Source organism: Aotus nancymaae, unplaced genomic scaffold, assembly GCF_030222135.1.
Source record: "Aotus nancymaae isolate 86718 unplaced genomic scaffold, 86718_ANA_hifiasm-v0.15.2.pri h1tg000036l, whole genome shotgun sequence".
Classification (NCBI taxonomy): Eukaryota; Metazoa; Chordata; class Mammalia; order Primates; family Aotidae; genus Aotus; species Aotus nancymaae.
Window position 1 is genome coordinate 35358103 of NW_026988450.1, and position 23666 is coordinate 35381768.

General features: G+C 36.5%; 1 protein-coding gene across 4 annotated transcripts in view; it reads left to right on the forward strand.

Annotated features, from left to right (window-relative positions):
• Positions 1-23666, forward strand: part of WWP1 (WW domain containing E3 ubiquitin protein ligase 1) — a 144230-nt gene that overhangs the window by 17500 nt on the left and 103064 nt on the right. For 3 of the 4 annotated variants that reach the window (XM_064384340.1, XM_064384343.1, XM_064384341.1), the window contains 4 exons: positions 9891-9983; positions 12459-12549; positions 19628-19766; positions 20399-20523. In XM_064384340.1, the coding sequence (XP_064240410.1) occupies positions 12480-12549; positions 19628-19766; positions 20399-20523 (334 nt within the window). In that variant the 5' untranslated portion in view covers positions 9891-9983; positions 12459-12479. Of the gene's footprint in view, positions 1-9890; positions 9984-12458; positions 12550-12639; positions 12774-19627; positions 19767-20398; positions 20524-23666 lie in introns of those variants that run through there. The other variant, XM_064384342.1, reaches the window with a different exon arrangement.

Below are 23666 nucleotides of genomic sequence, written 5' to 3' on the forward strand. Positions count from 1 at the left end.
TCTTTATAATTACCGACTTTCTAACTGGGTCTCTGACGTCCAACTTGTTGATTCCCTGCGCCGAAATCTGAGCAATCCACTGAGCCGGCCAAAAGAGCGGTGTTAAGATTGATGGTGCTTTTCTGCCCGGGAATCTCCGGACTCTGCACCAAGAACTGGCGTGCTAAGGCACCAGCAAAACCGCCACGCCGGCCACAAGAGTCGCCCTGGCGACCCGTGGAGCTCCTCCACTGGGAATCTCGTGGTCCGTGAGCAACTAATATTCGTCTGAAAGTGTGGCGTCCTCTCGTTCTTTGCGCTTTCACTGGGAGGTACGTGCCCGAGCTGCTAATCATCAGCCATCTTGGATCTCTCTCCTCTAAACATCTTTTATGCTTATGTTTCTATTTTCTTTTATAGTCAAAATATTCTGAAAATAAGTTTCTGGCTTTTTTTTTTTTTTTTCCGCTCGTAAACCACAGGCCCTCTCCTTGCTAATGGCCTGGTAGCTCTCATGTTGTCCAGTAAACAATTTGCTCTTTTTACTGATCTTACTTGGTGGGGTTGGCCACTGTTTTGTCCTCCTTGAAATTCTTCCTTGAAGTTTTCTTTTGGTTTTCCTCACCCCTTTTCATAGTTCCTGTCTGCTGTCCAGCCTTTTAGTCCTGGGGTTACCTAGGTTCTGCCTTATGTAGTAGGCCTTTCCTCAGTGAATGCATATACACTGGGTACCCGTCACAGCATGGTTGGCTTTCAGTTTACTCTCAGGCTCTGCTTATAGGAGGTGAGGCACACCTTTACCTCCAGCATATATCTCTTTGCTCTGCTGTGTCTCAGTCAGTAACTACTGGGGGCCTTTCCGCAGCCAGGCTGGCATAGGTTCTAGGAAAGAATGGTGAATAAGGTAGAGTCTCTGTTCTCAGGGATCTTATCTTGGCAGAGGTGGGCATATGGATAGAAGTGAGGGGGCAAAATATATGACAGTAAGCAATGGAGGATTACTAGGACAGGTAAAATAGGGTGAGGCATTAGAGTTGGCCTATGGTGATCAGGAATTCTTTTTGAAGAGATCATATATAAGTTGAGTCCTAAGACAGAAAAGACAGCTAGAAGACTATGAGATGGAGCAGTGAATGCAAAGGCTCCTCAGCAGCACTCAAGGTAATTAGGTTGAGGAATGGCAGAATGGAAAAAGAGGAGAAGTAAGAAGTGGGGCAACAGATCACATAGGCATTTATGAATTTTGATTTATTGTAGTTAAAATGAGAGAACATTGGAAACAGAGTTACCATGATGTATCCTGCTTTAGAAGGATCACTCTGACTGCTGGAAAGAAGATGGATCTAGGGTGGGAGTGAAGAGTGGGGCAGGGAGACCATTTAGGAAGTTGTGCTTAGTTTACATGAGAAATTACGGGCTTGGAGATAAGAATTGTAGTGGTGGTGATGGTAAGAAGGAATTGGCCTAGGCAGAAATCTGGGAGGTCTTAAATGTCTCCCCTTCTTTTACCCCTGCATCTCAGTCCACCAGTTATTATAGATTCTGCTCCTTAATACCTCTGCTTCCTCTTCTCTTTCCCCTAATTTCAGGTCACTTTCTGCCTAGACTACTTTCAGGCTACCCTCAAAACACTGCCAGAGGAGTTTTTCTAAAATACACATATATTCCTTCTATGCGGAAAAGGTAGTGGTTCCATATGGCTTTCCTGATAGTTTCATGGTATAACTTCTTTCTGCCTTACTAATTTTGTGTCTTACATTTCTCTCCCCATATCCTTCCTAAAAGAACTACTTATTACCTGCTTATGCTAGTCATCTTAACCTCTCTGGGCACAAAATGTCTTGAAAGCATGTCTTTCCTTTCCACTTCTTTTCTTTTGTATGCACCTGCTGCATTGGAGTCCTCCACAACTCATCTCAACTGTTACCATTTCTCAGAATTATTTCCTGATAACTCTTTACCTCTTACCTCCAAGTAATATTAAGATGCTCCTCTTTTGTTATGTGGTTAGTCTCTGCACACCCATTTCTGTCGATGAGCTTAAAGTTGAGTTAGTTGTCTGTTTCTGCTACTAAATTTTAATCTCACTGAGAGCAAAGAGCATATTTTATATGGTTTTTGTATTTCTACTGTTTAATATATCACCTGAAAACACGTATATATATAAGCTGAAAAACTTCATTCAAAAAATTGTTAGACTGCCTAATGCCTTGTTTGATAATTGATCAGCTTTTTTTTTTTTCCTTTTAGCCACATGGTAAATTGATTTACTAGAAAGTTAAAATTAGAGGCTTATGCTAGTATTTTTCAGGGAAAGAATGGAGGCCATGTCAGTGTTGACTGAGTGATTGGATTGTAGTATGATGGTGCAGACAGGTCCAGGAGAAAGTAGGTGTGAGATGGCCACTATTTGGCTTTGGAAGGGGAGCAGAGATATTTCAGTAGAGTGGTGAGAGCAGCAACCAAATTGCAAGGGTAGAAGAGTGGGTGAGAAAGAAGCTTGGGCATTCTTTTAGGAAGTGAGTTCATCACAGGAATTCTTTCTCCCTTTTTCTTGTTGCTCTTATTTTTTAAAATAATACATGAGCCCCCAAATCTGTTTGATGACCAAAAGAGGAGGGTTTAAATGAGGGAGGAGAAGGGAGGGAAGGCATTATTCTAGAAGGCGACAGTATGTAGGTATACTACTTCAGAAAGCAGGAGGGCTTATTTAATTTCAAAGACTTACTGCTAGGACAGGATCGAGTGCAATGTCTTTTTACAGAAATTTCCATCAGAGATTATTTAAAACAAAAGTTGGGATTAGTATCTCAAAAGCACCTCAGTGTTTAGAATTAACTGATATAAATTATGTAAATATATCAGGACTATATGTATTTTTCTGTAAGTGAATTATTTTCATTATTGAAAATTGTTCCTTATATTTAATATAATTCAATATTGTTTTTCTCATGCTTAATAATTTAGCATTTATATAGTACTCGATAATTCACAAAGTACTTATATCATCTTACCTTGAAGGTATCAAAAAACAAAATTATAACACATTTAGTTACAGATCTAATTGGCTTTTATTCACAATTCATGAATGGGGCAGCCCTCATTTTACAAAATAGAATGAAAACTTGTGCTGGGTAGTGGCAGAACACTGGGTTTCGTAAGATGGGGACAAGGAAACAACAACAGAAAAAATGCTGACTGGTTAATGTCAGGTTACTTTTTTGTAAAGATTAAAGCAGAGGGGACTTCCTTATTATGTTGACTCAGGCAGACTGTCATCTGTTTTAAGGGAAAGCTGGTCTGCTTTGACTATCTGCTTCCTTGAACTTTCTGTTTGATTATGTAGCATTTAGTATGAGTGACTTCATTTTGTCTTGGTCTGGTCTGTTGGGGCCTAGTGCAGGAGCTTAGTCCAAAATCAATGGCTTCCCATAATTTTTGTTTAACAAAGCCATCTACTACTGAAAGAGGTTAAATTAAATTGTATGTCTATGGGCCAGGCGTGGTGGCTTATGCCTGTAATCCTTGCACTTTGGAAGGTTGAGGTGGGCAGATCTCTTGAGGTCAGGAGTTCGAGACCAGTGTGGCCAAAATAGTGAAACCTCGTCTCTACAAAAAATACACAAATTAGCTGGGTGTGGGCGCCTATGGCCCCAGCTACTCAAGAGGCTGAGGCAGGAGAATTGCTTGAACCCTGGAGGCGAAGGTTGCAGTGAGCCGAGATCACATCACTGCACTCCAGCCTGGGTGACATAGTGAGACTCCATCTCAAAAACAAAAAAAAATTATTTGTCGTCTTGTGATTTTATTTATCAAACATTTATTGTGTGCCAGGTAGTATTTTTAGTGCTTTGCCAATTTTAACCCTGTGAAGTAGTTACTGTTATCATTCCCATACTTGTAAAAACTGAGGCACTGTGAGGAAAAGGAGCTTGCTGGAAGTCAAACATAGTCAGGTGGAGCAGTGTTTTGGACTCAGGCGGTCTGGCTGCAGAATTTGTTCTTAAGTGCTGTGATGCTGCTTCTTAGTAAGTGTGGGTACAGAAATTCAAATCCAAATTCAGAGTAGACTCTGGTAAATGATAGTTTTCTATTTTAAAGGATTTTTAGTTCCTCCTTCCCCTCCCCAAAATAATTGGACCACCACCAGACTTTGAAAGTTTATAAGTGAAAGTTTAGTTGTCAACAGATTTTTACTTGGGTTTCTTAGAACTTCTAACATTACTAGAAGTTTAGGGTTTTACAGTAAGTTTTCAGTAAATGTAATTTTTAAGAAATTGCTAACCTCTGGTTTGGAAAAGAGCAAAACCAACACTTCTATCAGCTCAGAATAGAAGTATCTTTGCTATTTGATTTTCTGGACTGACCTATACTTTGGTGTGTCATAGTTACTGCTAGCATAGCCTCTGGTCTTCTGTCCACAGTCTATTATTAATTATGTTAAAAGACAAACTTTAGCTGAATTAAATTTAACAGTGTTTAATTCAGCAAAGAATGATTCGAGAATCAGGCAGCCTCCTAAGCTAGAGTTGGCTCAAAAACTCAGTGTAGCCCTGGTGGAAGCTGATTTATGGACATAAAAAGGAAAGTGATGTACTGCAAGTGAAAGTGAGGTACAGAAACAGCTGGATTGGTTACAGCTTGATGTTTGCCTTATTTGAATGTGGTTTGAACTGTTGGCCACCTTTGATTGGCCAAATTCAGTGATTGGCACAAGAGTAGGCCACAGTGTGTTTACAACTCCATTTAGGTTATAGTTCAATATGTACAGAAAAATCTTTAGTCTGAACTTGATATGTAAGGAGGCAGGTTTAGGATGAACTTGGTTTAACAATTACTTATTACTTTTTTGGGAAGGAATTTTCATTCTGTATAGATAAGAAGACCCTGTAAATTTTGCTGGCTCAAATTATATGTGAAACACATTTTGCTTGAAAGGGCGGTTAGTTAGTTTTTCTTTGAGTACGTAATTGTAACTATTTTCTCATTAATTGGTACAAGAACCCTAATAAGAGGAGTACATTAAATTGCTCTGATCATATTTTCTGCTATGACTGAAGCCTTGCTGTTATGCAGGGCTATTTAGAAGGCAAGGAGATAGATGGAATTTGAAGTACTAAAAAATGTACTTCATTAGAATTAATGAGAATGAAAAGAGAATTGGGTTAAATAGTTTCACTAGCTATTGGACTTGAATTTCTGTAAATAAAGTGAATTTTATGTGTTGGTTGCTTTGAGGGAGAGAAATGAATTAGTATTCATTATGTAACTAATAGTTTAGAGTAGATTTGTCATAAAATAATTTTGAGAACAAGGCTTTCATGTATCTTAGAAACGGTTAAAGTTGGCATTAAACAGGGAATCTACAGAAAAATCAAGATTTGGTGCTTCAAACTCAAAATTGTGATATGTATGGTGCATTTTAATGTAAGAATTTTTTTTGCTTATGTTACATTAGACATGTTAATGAGAGGTGAATTTTTGAGGTAGCTTACTGTTACCTCAAAGCAGAATTTTCTGTGTAGTTGTTTGAGAAGAATAAAACTTCAAAAATAAAAAATATTTCAGTGCTTTGGGAGGCTGAGGTGGGAGGCTGACTTGAGCTAAGGAGTTCTGGACCAGGCTGGGTAACATAGAGAGACCCCATCTCTACAAAAACAAACAAAAAAATTAGTCAAGTATGGTGGTGCGTGCCTATAGTCCCAACTACTTAAGAGACTGAGGCAGGAGGATGGCATGAGCTCAGTAGTTAGACACTGTAGTGAGCCATGATTATGCCACTGCACTCTATCCTGGGCGACAGAAGTGACACTCTGCCTCTAAATAAGTAGATAAATAAATAAATAAAATAAAGTAAAATTAAAAATACAATTGAATATAAACTCATGTTCTATAAGAAATGAAATGGCTGAAAAATAGGAAGAGATTGCATTTATGAAAAGGAGATGTGAGATATATCTGAAAAAGAAAAGTCAAGAAACAAGGCCCAGATTTATGTTGCTGTAAAAGAAGATGTAAAAATTAGAGGGTAAGAGAAAATAGAACCAAAAGACTCAGGAAAAATTAACATATTAACGTTCATTAAAAATTAATGTATGAAATCCCTCTGGTTGAAGATCTGAAATTGGGTCATAATGAATAGTAAGAGTTGGAGGTTAATGCTAACTTAGGAAATTGGGCATCTTGAAGAAAAATACATTTTTCTCAGAAATACTTCCTAAAGGGACGTATACTGTGCACTGAAAGGAACTTTCAAGTTGACTAAAAATACAGAAAGATGGAGGAAAGATAGTCGAAATTATTAGATCCTGAGGTTAGATAGGCATTTTTAGGTTAAAATAAACACTCAAATTAAATTCAGAGGTTAATAGTTACCTGTAGATTCCATGTTTATTTGTCATTTGTCTGACAGATATTGCAAGTACTCTTCAAGTCACTGGAATGGTACAGCTCAGAAGTGCTATTCTGTTTTACTCTGCAGCACACTTGTAAATTATCAGGAGAGGGACATTCTTGTGTTTTGAGTGTTAGTGGATCAATCAGTGATATTTATAGGGAAAGGTCAAGTGCGGACAAGAAAGCTTTATTTTTTGGCTGGTCACAGTAGCTGATGCCTGTAATCCCAGCAATTTGGGAGGCCTAGGTGGGAAGGTCACTGGAGGCCAGAGTTTAAAGACCAGCCTGGGCAAATAGTGAGACCCCCATCTCTATTTTTATATAAAAATCTTTAAAAGAAATCCAATAGCTTCTGTCCCAAATAGTTAGATGTATACATTGAGAACACCAAGTTTATTTGAAGGTAGAGGGAAAGGCACAATAAAGACAGAACCTGAGAAGAAAAGCCCAACGGGAGATAGAAATGAAGAGTAATATTAACGTTGCACCAGTAAAAAGGGAAACAATTGTACTTAGCCTGTTTTCTTGACATAATGTATGTGAAAATTTGAAACTATGAAGTGCTATGCAAATGTAAAGTATTAATGATATTGTCAATAGGTCCCCTACAGTAAAGGAGTGCTGGAGAGTGCTGGAGAGACTGTAGTTCCTGAGTTAAGTGGACCAATTCTAAGGGGAGAATATAGTGGTAGAGATAACTGTTGGGAGATTGTGAGCAGATAGGACCCATCAAATCCAGGATGGGGTCATATGAGCTAGTGAATGGAAGGGAGATCAGCAAGATACAGGACAGGTGAGTTGTTGGCATAGACGCAAAGGCTATGATGACATGGGGTATGATGGTATGGGAATGATAGTTGATGGCACAGGGTAGGGAAGAACAGTAGCACTAGTTGGAAATGCCTTTGATTAGAGAGGTCAGTGGTGGTGATATGGACAGTCTGTGAAAAGAAAATGATTCAGAGGGCTAAAAGACCCTGGGTATTGAGAAAGCCTCTTACTATTCCCTCTTTCCTTCTCCCAACATGTAGTCCCAGTGATATGATTTTGAGCCCTAGTGATGAGTAGTTCTTATCAAATTGGTTTTTCCTTTCTGAATTTGCAGGTCACATGGAAATGAAAAATCCAACAGAATTATACTTTTTTATAACAGGATTCCACTAGAAAAATTTCTCTGAGATACATCAAAAGAGCTGTCTAGGCAGTTAGAGCCATTACACTGTTCAGTAAGATTATCAAATATCCCAGTTTGCCCAGAACTGAGAGGTTTCCCAGGATACAAGATTAAAACCTGATGTTCCTGCGTAAACTGGGGTGAGTTGGTCACTCTCCTGTTTACTGTCATTTTATAAATTCATTGAAAGGACCAACAGTATTTCTATGTAGAAATAATATTTCTATATTCCTATATGTAATTTAATTTAAAATCCTCTATTTTGTAGTGTATATTTTAATGAAATATTTATTTTATGCTTTGGAGCTGCTGAATCTTACCCATATCAAGGGGGGAGATTGCATAGTTCATCCATTTTTATCTTTGCCACATTCATTGAGTTTTAAATTTTGTATGTGATAAAATAATTTTGCCTAAGTGTAGGCTTTCTAACTTTTTAAGTTCCACATTTATTGGACTACACTGCTCTTGTTACATACCATCCTATGTTGTTACTGAGTTGTCATTTCTTGTGTATTAATATTGACTTCAAAATTAGACTCAGTGCCAGGACTTTGTCTTCTACCATTTCTGTATGCTTGCCATGCCAACTTTATAAACTAGGCAGCCAGTAAGTATGTTTATTAATTGATCCAGGCAGATGGATAATGTGATAGTGTTTATTTGACTTTTCAAAGCCTTAACACTGCAGAGTGTGCATAGTGAATCAGATCTATTCTAATTGGATGGTTTGCTTTTGTTTCTTTCTCTTTTCTCTTTCTTTCTTTGTTTGTTTGTTTGTTTGTTTGTTTGTTTCTTTCTTTCTCACTCATAATTTTACTTCTGACTTAGGAAAGACATTTTGAAGTAAGCAGGCAACTAAGATAAAGCTTCTAAATGAGGATTTGATCTATAAAATTCTATCAAAGAGTACTGGAAATGTAGTTTATTATCTACACTCAGGACTTTTTTCTGTTCTTTACAGTTGAATAATAGTGAACCTTTATACAAGTCTGTGGCATTTTTAAAGTGTTGAACTGACATAATCAGCTTAGATATTACTGACCATACCCTCTGAGCATAGATTTTGACCTAAAACTCAGACTTTGTTTTTTCTTTTGCCAACCCTGCTTTCTAAATTCCTGAACCTAAATTGATTGTACAGTTTTTCTGTTTTCTCATATCCTGGACCAAGGACAACTAGATAAAAGTCATACCATTATGCAGATTGTTGTCCCTGAGGGCTTATGATAAGCACAGTATTAATATGGCTCAGCAGAAGTTGATCAGCTGTCTCTCATTCTGCTCAACATTTGTTCCAAAATATCTCCTCTGTAAACAAAACCATTGTCTTCCCTGGATGTTAATACCACTTACACAAACTGTGACTCCAAGATATTTCTTCTCCATGGACCTGTTTCCTCAACTGCATACTTCTCTAACTAGCTGTCTATTATACCCAATTGTTAGCAGCTTTCTTTTGAACTGCATATCCAAATGAAACTTGTATTTTTAACTTCCTTCTTCCACAATAAAAACAATAACTAGTCTTTATTCAGTCTTTACTTCCTGCCATATACTCGAAGTGTTAGGTGTTTTACATGTATTATCTCATTTAATTCTCATTGTAACATGAGGTAGATGACTTTGTTTTTCCTAGTCTACTGATAGAGGAAATGAGCCATGGAAAAGTTAACTTGGTCATACAACTCTTAAGTGGCAGAACTGGAAATTAAATTCGAATAGTCTTAGTCTTCTCTCTATCCTGGTTAGGGAGCCATCGTCCACCCAGACAATGAAGTGGGAAATTTTAGTTTTTCAGATTCTTGGTTTTTTGTAACCCTCAGCTATCCTATAGTCATCTGGTTAAATACCTTATATGTATCCTGAGTTTTTTCTTTCATACTGCCTACCAGTGCTTTAGTTCAGATAGCTTATTGTCTTAAATCTAGCCCCCACAGCTTCCAAAGTTATTTTTCCAAAATACAGTTCTCATCACTGAAACCATCAGGATAAACGTTAAAGTCCTATACATGGTATATTTTAAATACAATATGAACCATTCCACAGGATCCCATGCAGTTTAGACCCTCTCTGTTTGCCTGATCACATTACACTGTCCTTATGTCCCATTGTCCACCATGCAAGCAATTCTCTGGATGTGTCACACTTTCTGTAATTCTCTCTTGAAAAATTATACACTTCAAGATCTAGTTCCCTCAGAGGTTATCTTCTCTGTGATCCCTTTCTTGATCCCTGTAGGCTGGATTATCTACTTTCTCTTGTGTGCCCCAGATATAGTACTTTACCTTTTGCATCTATTTTAGAATTATCACACTGAAAGCTATTTATTTGTTTACAGGGTTGTCTTCTCACAGACTATGAGCTCCTTGAAAGAGGGAATCGTGTCTTACTCATCTTTGTATCTCCAGTGTCTAGCAGTTCCTGATACATAGTAAGTGATTAACCATTTTTTAAAAACTAAGACTGTATTTAATAGTCAGACTTCATACATTTTGATAGTTAATTATGTAGACCTAGTAATATGTTGTCATAAAAAATACAGCTGTAGACTTCTAACACTCCTGAGGCTCAGTTTCCTCATTTGTAAGATGCACAGAGTGCTTCCCTCCTCACACAGTGTTACTGTAGTGCTCAGATGAGAGAATATATGACACTATGTTATCTTTTAAGTGCCATACAACTTTATTTCATTAAATGAAGTGTGGAGGATAATTGTTGAAATTGATTAATTTTATTTGCTGTGTCTCTTCCCTTTTAATTCAGGATGTTATCATTTTTGAACCATCTCTCATGGTTTTCAGTTTAAATTTGCAGTTACTGGTTACCAGAACATGTGCTCTTAAGTCTGGGGATTGGGTGATATGAAAGAGTTTATATAGAATAAAGGGAAACATAGATTGGGGGTAGGGATCAGGGTACAGAGAGAGTTCCATATAGTAAAGTGAATAGTTTTTTATCTGGTTGGCACTGTTCCCCAGTCTGCACAGTATTACAAAGTTCTAAGATTCTTCTCAAATAAGTAATCTATGCCTCTTGCCTTTATTCTCAGTAGTTATCTTTCTGTTTAGTTCCCTCATAAAGCCCTTTGATTTTTTTTTTTTTAATCTACCTCCAAATGAATTATGTCTTCACCTATCCTTAGGTCTCTCATTTACTGCCTGGAGGAAGAAGTGTCTTTTTCTTGGAAGACTAAACTTTACTGTATCTACTTCTGTGTCTTCCATACATTCTTTAAATTAAAAAAAAAAAAACCATGTAATTTGAATGTACCAGATTATATGTAACATATAGAAGTCAATAATAAAAACCATTTGTGAACCAATCCCTCAAATGAAGAACTAGGTCAATACCAATGTGGTTAAAGAGCTACCTGTGAAGACCTCTCTGATTCCATATTCTTATCTTTTCCCAGGCCCTAAAATAACTGCTATCCTGAATTTGTTTCCATCTTTTCTTTTTAAAATACCACAAATATGATTGTTTGATTTGAGTTTCATAATCATGTTTGTAGGCTTTTTAAAGCTTGCACATATGGTATTTTATTATAGAGAAAAATCTAATTTACAAATCTTTATACGTTTCAAGGAAAACATTTAAACATCATAAAAGATGTTTGAGCAGACATAAGAATAGACAGAAATATCTCAGTAGGCAAATTCAAATTTATACAGAAAGTAATTGTGGAGACTTATTTTTGGACTCTGTAGGTATTGCTGTATCATAGACAAATAAACATTTCTGTATACTAGTTTCTTCATTGTGTGCAGAAATGTTTCCATAACATTCATAGAGTATTCCTTGGAAGAGTGACAACTTATTTGGTGGCCGTTTGGACCTTAGCAGTTCTTTACTGGACTTCCTGCAATTGTTTGTTGGACAGACTCTTGAGACTCAGGATCCACAGTACCCCATGTTTCTGGATTTCTTTTTCAATCATGGAATCATGGAGTTTTCAAAGGAAATGCATAATGAAAGATGAGGTCATGATAACCACCGAAAGAATTCATTTCTTCTTTGTCGTTAGTGGTTGGAAGAATTTCTTCATGATTTCAGTGTTGAATGTTAAATCTTGGAGACAGAACTGAGAGGAAGGTTTTAATGCTCAGAACTCATCTGTCTTTTTTCTTTTCTACTTACTGTTGTTTTTCTTAGATACATTCATGTTGTTGCTTATAGCTGTGTTCTTTTTTTTCTTTTTTTGAGATGTTGTCTCGCTCTGTCGCCCAGGCTGGAGTGCAGTGGCACGATCTTGGCTCACTGCAACCTTCACCTCGTGAGTTTAAGCAATTCTCCTGCCTCAGCCTACCTAGTAGCTGGGATTACAGACATCTGCCACCTCTTCCGGCTAATTTTTGTCTTTTTTTTTTGTAGTTGGCCAGGCTGGTCTTGAACTCTACCTCAAGTGATCCAGCTGTCTTGGCCTCCCAAAGTGCTGGGATTACAGGCATGAGCCACCACCCCCTACCTGTAGTTCATTCATTCTCAGTATGGTATAATGCTCCATTGTATGAGTTAGCCTAATTTATTTAACCATTTTTCTACCAATGGACATATATGCTTCTGCTGTATGTTAGAAGTTTCTACTGACTTGGGCCCTTGCTTACTGTGGGAAACTCAGCTCCTTCCCCTTGTAGCAGGCCCAGTGCTTTGTCTCTGGATCCCAGTGTTCCTGCAGCCGGCATATCCAGGGCAACATTCTAATGTTTATTTTTATTTTGCTTACTACTCACCATTTTTTTTCTGTTATTTCAACTTACTTTAGTTTTTTTCTTAATGGGTTGGTAGTAGGTTTGATAATTTCTCCATACTTTTTGAGAACTTATTTGATTTAAACAAATAGTTTTAACATTTTGAAAATTACAAACTCTTATCTAACACATGAATAAATTCACTTTTTTAAAAATAGGTTTTAGCTGAATTTTGGGACATGGCCACTGCTTCACCAAGGTCTGATACTAGTAATAACCACAGTGGAAGGTTGCAGTTACAGGTAACTGGTAAGTTATTTTTATATTTAATATGGTGATTTCCCAATGAACTTTTCTTTTGAATACCTAATTCAGCAGACTTATTCCAGAAATATAATTTATTTTAGATTCATACTATGGCATATTTGTTGCAACAGGCCTCAAAAGTAGATGCCCTCCAAAAGTATATTATTTATTCAGTGAATATTTATTGAACCTATGCTGGATGAAGAGAAGATATAGCTTCTGTAATGGTGAGAGAATTGGGGCTTTTGAATAAGTGTCATTGAGTTGGTTCTTAAATGATTAATAGGGTAGAGCAGGATACTAAAGGCTTTCTTACATATGTTTAGCCATTTGTTCAATCATTGGGCAAATATTTAAGTGGGATTACATAGTACTATAATTCCCATGATACTGTGAGGTTAGTTGTTTCTAGGAGGTTTCAGTTAACAGAGCTAGGAAATGTTTATTGTAGAATGCAAAAAATTAAAAAATATTTTAAAATTCTGAGTGTATGGCTGGGTGCAGTGGCTCACGCCTGTAATCCCAGCACTTTGGGAGGCTGAGGCGGGTGGATCACGAGGTCAAGAGATCAAGACCATCCTGGTCAACATGGTGAAACCCCGTCTCTACTAAAAATACAAAAAATTAGCTGGGCATGGTGGCGCGTGCCTGTAATCCCAGATACACAGGAGGCTGAGGCAGGAGAATTGCCTGAACCCAGGAGGCGGAGGTTGCGGTGAGCCGAGATCACGCCATTGCACTCCAGCCTGGGTAACAAGAGTGAAACTCCGTCTCAAAAAAAAAAAAAAAAATACAAAATTAGCCAGGTGTGGTGGTGGATGCCTGTAATCCCTGCTACTCGGGAGGCTGAGGCAGGAGAATTGCTTGAATGCAGGAGGTGGAGGTTGTGGTGAGCCGAGATCGTGCCATTGCACTCCAACCTGGGCAACAAGAGCGAAACTCCATCTCAAAAAAATATTTCTGAATTCATGCTGATATTTCCAATTCATAATAATAACTGTAGTCTCTTAAGAACCATTTTCTACTAAAAGGAATAAAAATTTTTAAAATTAATATGACTTTATACTCATATCTTTTTGTTTTTGAGATAGGGCCTCATTCTGTCTCTCTGGCTAGAGTGTAGTGATGCAAACATACCTCCTTGTACTCTCAAACCACTGGGCTGAAGTGATCCTCATGCTTCAGCCTCCTGAGTACCTGAGACTGCAGACGTTCACCACCTTGCCTGGCTAATTTTTTTAAAAAATATTGTTAGAGACAGGGTCTCACTATGTTGCTCATGCTGGTCTTGAACTCTTTGTTTCAAGCAATCCTTTTGTACCACCCTCCCAAGTTGCTGGGTTTACAGACATGAGCCACTGTGCCTGGCCTGTATTTCTTTTCTCTTAACCCAAAAATCTTCATTCAAAATGACATTAACATAATACCTGTTTTATCTTACTACACCAGTTCAAAATAACATGAAAATTACCAAAAACGGAGGAAGAGGTGAAAAAAAGGAAAAAAATGTAATTTAAAAAATTACCAAAAACAATAGGTCCACTCATTGTAGTTTAAGATTTCTTTGTGTGTTTTCCCCCTCTAGAATGTATAAGCAAAATACCATGTTTTAAAGTACCTTAGTAATTCTCTATTTGGTTGTGTCACCAAATTGATAATGTCATTTGTTTTCAGTTTTTTAAAAAATTAATTTTGTTTTATAACCATGTAAGATATTTATATAGTCCCAGAGTCAAAACCAAGGTACATTTAGAGAGGTCTGCCTACTTAGCCTCATTTTTCCCACTTTTCTCCCTTGCCCTGTAGGTTCACATTTTTATTAGTTTTGCTTTATCCTTTTGTTGCTTCTTTTTGCAAAGACAAGCAGATATATGTACAGTATATGTATCTCATCTCTCCTCCTAATCCCCTAATTCTTACATACTTTTCTGTGCTTCACTTTTTTTTTTAACTTTACAGTATTATTCTGGAGTTTGTTTCATAACAGAATATTGTTTTTTATCATTGCATCATGCCCTGTTGAATAGATGTAAAAAAAAAAACTAACTAGTCTTTTATTGCTGGACATGGGAGTTCCACTGTTTCTTATTACAAATAGTGCTGCAACAAATAGCTTCATGCAAAAGTCATTCCTTATTTCTGCTTATGTATCAATAGGATAAGATCCTAGAATGAGATTGCTGGGTCAAAGAGTAAATACATGTAATTTTGCCAGTTATTGCCAAGTTCTGCTCCATGGGGCATGCAGCATTTTGTATCTATACCAGCTATACATAAGAGTACCTGTTTTCCCAAAGCTTAACCAAAATCTGTTCTTAAACTTTGGGATTGTTCATAATTAGATACTGAAGTGGTATCTTAATGTTATTTAAAATAGCATTTCTCTCATTGTAAGCAAGGTTGAAGCATAAGGGATATTTGTATTTTGTTTTCTGTGAATAATAGGCATGTATATTTTTGAAGCAGTTCTGCTGATGAAATTGATAGGTACTCCACTGAAGAACCACTTACATAATTCTTTCTACTTTTGCTCTGTATTCAAAGCTTAGAGCCACATTTTCACCACATTTTCAGTTCATTATAACTTGCATAGGACCTATGGACACTACACCTGAGGTGTAACTTTCAAATGATGTTGATCTATGTGTAAGAGTTCTTAATTGAAATAATAAAAACCTAGGCCGGGTGCGGTGGCTCATGCCTGTAATCCCAGCATTTTGGGAGGCTGAGGCAGGTGGATCACCTGAAGCCAGGACTTTGTGACTGGCCTGACTAACATGGTGAAACCCTGTTTCTACTAAAAATATAAAAATTAGCCAGGCATGGTGGTGCATGCCTGTAATCCCAGCTACTTGGGAGGCTGAGGCACGAGAATCCCTTGAACTGTGGAGGTGGAGGTTACAGTGAGCCGAGATGGTGTAACTGCATTCCAGCCTGGGAGATAGAGTGAGGCTCCATCTCAGAACTTACTGAAAGGCTATCAGGTGAATCAAATATGGAGAACCAATTGGAAAACAGATGTGAACCAAGGGAGTCTAAGTAGCCAAAACAATGTCCTGACAGTATTTATCATTTTGAGCGCCAGTTGCTACTCTTCTTTACAATACAGTGACCCTTTTGAGAAATAATGATTATGGACCTGTACTAAATGGCACCAGATTTTAGTGCCTTCTTTTCTTTTTGTCTTTGTCTTTCATTTTGTTGATCTAAGTTTTAAAATAAAAATCACCTTAAAATTCTCAGTCTTACTGATCTCATATCTTCTGCAATAAAGATTACTTCTCCTGATTTGTCAGTGAGGACACTGAGAGTCAGAGGGACTAAGTGCCTTGGATTAATAAAGAGAAACCAACTGAGGTCTTAAGACTCCAAGTTGTTGCTCCTTTTATTAGATTCCAGTGACTTCTGTATTGATTTTTCTTCTTTCTTTCTTTTTTTTTTTTAAATGGAGTCTTGCTCTGTTGCCCAGGCTGGAGTGCAGTGGTGCGATAGGCTCACGGCAACCTCCACCTCCTGAGTTCAAGTGATTCTCCTACCTCAGCCTCCCGAGTAGCTGGGATTACAGATGCATGCCAACATGTCCGTCTAATTTTTTTTTTGTATTTTTAGTCGAGACGAGGTTTTGCCCTGTTGGCCAGTCCAGTCACAAACTCCTGGCCTCAGGTGATCCACCTGCCTCAGCCTCCCAAAGTGCTGGGATTGCAGGCATGAGCCACCATGCCCAGCCTTTTCTTTTCTTTTTAAAAACAATCAGATAATACCCAGATTAAGGCCCCTCTAATATTGCAGTCTGGCTGGTTATTGTCTGTAAACTGAAATTCTCTGCCCTAAGCCAAATTATTAAAATATCCTAATTTATTTTTATTATTAGCATATTTACTCTTATTCTCATTTCTGTTCTTAACCCTTATCTGATTGGCAGCAACACATAAGAATAAGAGCATTGATCACGGAACGCAGGAAAACTGATGGAAAAAATCAAACAGAAAACTACATATTGTAATATGGTTAATATACTGTAATGTACCAGGTACTTAAAGATAATAGCATATAGAAGTGTATTATCTTTGATATTTTAGATTTTAGACTTTCAACAGGAAAGAGTCAGAAGCATAAAGTATGCAAGATGTATAAAAAGGATGAGATTGAAGGACAACTGGGCTGCTATATTCATGTTTATTTTTTTTAGCTATTGTGTCTTCTAGAGCATTAATTTCATGTTTTAAAGTAAAAGTTTAAAATTGTATGCCACTTATTTATGAGTGGTGTGAATTATAGACTTCATTCTTTTCAAATGTTTCAACATTTATGGTCTAATCTATCTTTCTATTGATTTGGAATGCCACTGTTACACATTACCATCTTGTTTGTTCTGTTCTCGTCACTTCTCTTTTACGTCACTGTCAAGCCATTTAAATTATTTTTACTTTATGGCACTTTAAAAAAATATTTTAAGAAATCTCCTTTTATTATTTTGCATTTTAAACCTTTGCTGTTCTCAAATTTTCTTTGGCTTTTATTTGAATATTTAAGTCTCCCTTCCTTTTCCTTTTCCCCCACCAAAAACACTCAAAACCAGTAAGTTGGTGTTTTTATTTTAAAGTAATTTATTAAATTGGAGATAATTGAAATATTTCAGTGTTAAACTTTCCAAATCTAAGAATATATCATATCACTCTCTTTAAGTCTTTGTTTCCATCAGTAAAGTTTTACAGTTCTCTTCATGTGACTCTTACTATTTCTTAAGTTTATTGCTAGATTTTTCGAGGGGACGTTATTGTGAGTGGGATTTTTAAGTTAACTCCCCCTACCTCCCACACGTGATTCATTTTCTGATAGTTTAAAAATATTTATATAACTTTAGAGTGGAGGACATTCTGGGTATAACACCAAAGAAAACTCATTAAATGGGAAAAAGAAAACTATATTCTACTAACTAGAACAACTTTTTGAATTAATAAGGCTCTCTTCTAGTTATTTAAAAACACAGTATTATAGTTATTTATATATACAATTTTGCTAGCACATTATAAATTCCTCATGAAATTAGAGATTATTATCTTTTAAAAATCTCTTTTCTTACCTTACCAGCTTATAATATTGTTGAGCATTTTGTTAATTAAGGGTATTCAGTGGACATATTTTGGATGGATCTGCAATGAACTCAAAAGAGTTAATACTATATAATCAGCTACCATTGTTGGATGCCAGGCATTCATTGATGGTGATAGCGCTTTGCATGCCTTCACTCACCAATACTAAGAATCAGGTACTACTGCTTTTCTAAGTTTTTAAGTAAGGTATGGAGAAATTAATTGACTGACTATGGTCAGGCTTCTAGTAAGTGGCACAGTTGAAAAATGAACCCAGATATGTCTAACCTTCCATTTTTAACACCATTTTATACTGCCTGTCCCTTCTTCCAGTCTTCTGCTATATGGTTAAGATCTACACATACTAAGGAAATATATGAGCACTTTTATTCAAAGAATCTTGGGGAGTTTCTTGGGAGAGAGCAAGTCTGGGCCGTCACATTAGTCCAGTTGTACTGAACTTAAAGATGATTGGAACAGTGAAGGATGGAAATGAGTTTTACTAAGACCCCGATAGTAGCACCTCAGACATAACATTGAACACTCTTTAAGTGCCATGTTGCCAGTACTTAAATATATAATTTGATTTGAATCTTGGATTTGTCACATTATATTTCAGTGATTTATTTGTGTGACTCTTTATTTAGATTATTATTCTCTTACAATAGAAAAGAAGCTTATATAGCTTTGGTTGTTTTCATATCCTTAACATCCAGTGTGTTGACATGAAAGAGGCTTTCCCCTTCCTCATCGCTGACCTAAGGTGTTCATAGGTAATTGATTATGGAGGTGATCTTGGTAAGTTGTTCTTACTGCCTGGTCATCAGTATTTTGCCCAGAAAGTAGATAGTCCCTGATTTCTTCGTATCTCAGGTACATTAGATTTAAAATTCACTTTCTAGAAGGGGTTAGGATTAATTTTTATAATGAAACTTTGATTTTTAAGTTTTTATTTGAAAATGTCAATTCTACTTTTCTTCTTTTTGAAGCTAACTCTGCAGGTAAAGCATTAAAGCATTTTTTTTTAAGTGCCACAATTATGCAATTTCAGAAAGACAAGTTAATCCTATGTGGCAGCGTATTAATGGGGATGTTGCATCTGAAAACACTTTTCCCTTGACCTTTAATGCAGTTATTGGGTAAGGGTGTGGAGGAATCAGTGTATATTGTTGGTTGGAATATAAAATGGTGCAGCCACTTTGGAAAATAGCCTGGCAGTTACTCAAAAGAGGGTTACCATATGAGCCAGCAATTCTACTTCAAAGTATATGCCCAAGAGAAATGAAAACATATGTCCACACAAAAGTCTGCACACAAATGTTCATAGCAGCTTTATGCACAATAGCCACAAAGTGGAAGCAATTCAGAAATTTATCAGTTGATGATAGATAAAATGTCATATACCCATATGATAGAATGCTATTTGGCAAGAAAAAGGGTGGAGTACTGGTGTATGTTACAATATGGATGAACCTCGAAAATTTAATGCTGAGTGAAAGAAGCCAGTCACAAAAAAACCCATGTTATATGATTCTATCTGTATGAAATGTCCAGAATAGGCAAATTTAAAGAGATGGAGAGTAGGATAGTGGCTGCCTAGGGATGGGGGTGGGGAGAGGGTTGATTGGGAAGAGAAAGGAGGGTGACTGCTTAATGGTATGGAGTTTGTTTTTGTGGTAACAAAAATGATTTAAAATTGATTGTGGTGATAGTTGTGCCACTCTGAATATAGTAAAACCATTGAATTGTACAGTTTAAGTGGTTGAATTATATGGTATGTGAATTATAGCTCAATAAAACTGTTATTCAGTTTTATTCAAATGGCTCTCAGGCATTATCAATAGCCCTTTTGTATTGTTCCTTCATTCTGCCAATCAGAAGAGTTCTAGTTGTACAAGAAGCACAACCCCATTCTTACTGATTAATTAGTGTGTAGTACTACTTTTTGGCAACACATACTCACTAGTGAATTATCATTTTTCTGTTAGTTTCTAGTGCCAAACTTAAAAGAAAAAAGAACTGGTTCGGAACAGCAATATATACAGAAGTAGTTGTAGATGGAGAAATTAGGAAAACAGCAAAATCCAGTAGTTCTTCTAATCCAAAATGGGATGAACAGCTAACTGTGTAAGTACCTTATATAAAAGATGCAGAATCTTCAGAAGGGAGTGTGTTTTTTGGAATATGTTTTTTATTTTGTAAAATGACTTAAAAGTAATGAGTGATTTTTAAAGTGTGGATCGACAATTTAAAGTATGGAGAAATGTTTGGTTAATTTTTTTTAAAGGAGAGGATGCGTAATATTGCATGCTTTGCTTTATAAACCAAATTGTTTCCATATAGACATTTTCTCTGTTTTGGTACAGAAAGAGGACTGAAAATTAGTCATTCTTAATTTTGGCATTTCAAAATATAGTGGTATAAATTTGTATATAGCAAAAGTATTATGTAAGTCTTTAGACATTTGTTCAAATAGAAACAGTGTTACTATGAAGTCTCAATAAGACTTTTGTGTTGGTGTTTTGGCTTGCTAATTCCAAAAATCCTCATCTATTATTAAGGTCCTAATGTATTTGAACGTAAAATATTTTTCTTTATGATTCAGGTAGTTTCCTGTTTCATACAATATTTCTTCTAAAATAAATGGAATTCATGGTCTTTAAAACATTACTAAAATAAATGGTTTAGTAGGAATTGTTATGTATTAATATAATGATGATGTCTACTTCTGTATTTTTGTTATAATTTTACCCTTCCAGAAATGTTACGCCACAGACTACATTGGAATTTCGAGTTTGGAGCCATCACACTTTAAAAGCAGATGCTTTATTAGGAAAAGCAACAATAGATTTGAAACAAGCTCTGTTGATACACAATAGAAAATGTAAGTTTTTTGTTCTGATCTTTATTTTTTTATAAGTTTATTTTAGACACTTTGAACATACCCCAAAGCCTAAAAACAAAAACATAGTTGTGTATTCCTAAAGAACTTCAGTTATTGCTTGTGGTTGATTAACTTTGTGGCATTATATGAAATAGGAAATATTTCTCCATTCTGTGGATTTACAAAGTGATCTCAGTCATCCACAAGTACACTGTTATCAGTGATCATCAGTCATTTATTATTTCTTGTTATTATATACTTTAAAACTTGAGAAAATTATCATTATGTGATCCTACTCTATTTTGTCATTTGACTAATAATTTTATTTGAGTAAAATAAATTATACTTAAGTCTTCTTTTATTATTATATAATTAGTTTATTGAAAAAATATGAAGAAGATAGAAATTATAAAGTAATATACAAATTTTCTATAATTTTACTATCCAGGGATACCCAATCTTAGTAATTTGGTCTGTTTCCTTTTCTTTTTCATAGACACATACATATGTTTTTCTTCTTTGCATCTACTGGTTTATCCTCTGCTTTTAGAAATTTAACATTACAATGTACTATAAATATTATGTTTCCATGATAGTTTTTCTAGATTGGGATTTTTAAGGTAGTTTAGACTTTAATTATTTGTAAACCTCCTATCATTATATGCAAAAATATGGGGGTATATACATATATGTGCAATTCTGAGGAGAGGGTTCATAGCTTTTATCAGATTCTCAAAACGTGTGATTCACTGAATATTAAAAACCAGGGTTCTGACTGGGAACGGTGACTCATGCCTCTAATCCCAGTACTTTGGGAGGCCAGGGTGGGCAGATCACTTGAGGTCAGGAGTTCGAGACCAGCCTGGCCAACATGGCAAAACCTCATCTCTACTAAAAATTCAAAAGTTAGCCAGCATAATGGCATGCCCCTGTAGTCTCAGCTATTTGGGAGGCTGAGGCAGGAGAATCGCTTGAACCCTGGAGGTGGAGGTTGCAGTGAGCCGAGATTGCACCACTGCACTCCCAGCCTTGGTGACAGAATGAGACTCCATCTCAAAAAAAAAAAAAAAACACACACACACACACACACAGAAAAAACCAGGGCTCTAGTTAATGATTTTTAAGTGCCATATAATGATTTCTCACACCATAATTTATTTAGTTTCCTGTTGTCTGACACTTAGCTTGTAACATTTCACTCAAAATATGCTCTTGCTAAAATCTGTAAATATTTTTGCTTTTCTTATTTCCTTAGAGATTTTCTTCTTTTTTTATATTTTTATTATTTTATTTTTATTTTATTTTATTTTATTTATTTTTATTTTTTTATTGCATTTTAGGTTTTGGGGTACATGTGAAGAACATGCAAGATTGTTGCATAGGTGCATACGTGGCAGTGTGATTTGCTGCCTTCCTCCCCTTCACCTATATGTGGCATTTCTCCCCATGCTCTCTCTCCCCAACTCCCCAAGCCCCGCTGTCCCTCCCCTATTTTCCCCCAACAGACCCCAGTGTGTAGTGCTTCCCTCCCTGTGTCCATGTGTTCTCATTGTTCAACACCCGCCTATGAGTGAGAACATGTGGTGTTTGATTTTGTGTTCTTGTGTCAGTTTGCTGAGAATGATGGTTTCCAGGTTCATCCATGTCCCTACAAAGGACGCGAACACATCGTTTTTGATGGCTGCATAGTATTCCATGGTGTATATGTGCCACATTTTCCCTGTCCAGTCTATCATCGATAGGCATTTGGGTTGGTTCCAGGTCTTTGCTATTGTAAACTGTGCTGCAATGAACATTCGTGTGCATGTGTCCTTATAGTAGAACGATTTGTAATCCTTTGGATATATACCCAGTAATGGGATTGCTGGGTCAAATCGAATTTCTATTTCTAGGTCCTTGAGGAATTGCCACACTGTCTTCCACAATGGTGCAGGCGCTTATTTACCTATAACTGTGCATGCGTGTGTGCCTTTAAATGTGTAGACGCTTATTTACCTATAACTATGCGTGGGTGTGTGCCTGTAAATGTGCAGGCGCTTATTTACCTGTAACTGTGCGTGGGTGTGTGCCTGTAAATGTGCAGGCGCTTATTTACCTGTAACTGTGCGTGGGTGTGTGCCTGTAAATGTGCAGGCGCTTATTTACCTGTAACTGTGCGTGGGTGTGTGCCTGTAAATGTGCAGGCGCTTATTTACCTGTAACTGTGCGTGGGTGTGTGCCTGTAAATGTGCAGGCGCTTATTTACCTGTAACTGTGCGTGGATGTGTGCCTGTAAATGTGCACGCCCATACCTATAACTGTGCGTGCGTGTGTGCCTGTAAATGTGCAGGTGCTTATTTACCTATAACTGGGTGGATGTGTGCCTGTAAATGTGCAGACGCTTATTTTCCTTAGAGATTTTCTTACTAATTCCTAAAAGTAGGTTTGCTGAATGAAGTAAGGATGAAATGCTAATGTTGAAAATAACAAGTTGATCTTTAAAAAAGTTCTTTCTGCAAATCCACATGTCACTTAAGGAACAGTTGTGATACATTTTTTGGAAATAAAAAATTGAGTTAAAATATAATATGATATGTCTTACAATAATTAGAAATAGTAATTAATAGTTAGTATAAGCCATAGTAATTTTTATATATTTGGCTTAAAACTTTTTTTTTCTCTTAAAGCATTGTAAGTTTGATTCTCTGCTATGCCATGCCTTTTTTTTTTTTCTCAATGAGTCATGCAATTTATCTTGGTACAGAAATAAGTAATAAGTTTTATAAATATACAGTAGCTTGCCTGGATTATTATTATTTAACCATGTTCCCATTGTTGAACATCTAGATTGTTTTCAATTCTGTTATGTTAGACTCTACTGAACCTCCATATATAAAGATAACTATCCTCTTATCTGCCAAATGATCCTAAGAAGTTTGTAATGTCAATACACTTCAAAATGAAACCCTTAGTTTTTGTATAAACTAAAAATTACCTCTGCTGTGCATAGTGGCTTACATCTGTAATCCCACCATTTTGGTAGGCCGAGGCAGGCGGATCACCTGATGTGAGGAGTTCAAGACGAGTGAAACCCTGTCTACTAAAAATACAAACATTAGCTAAGCATGGTGGCACATGCCTGTAATCCCAGCTACTTGGGAGAC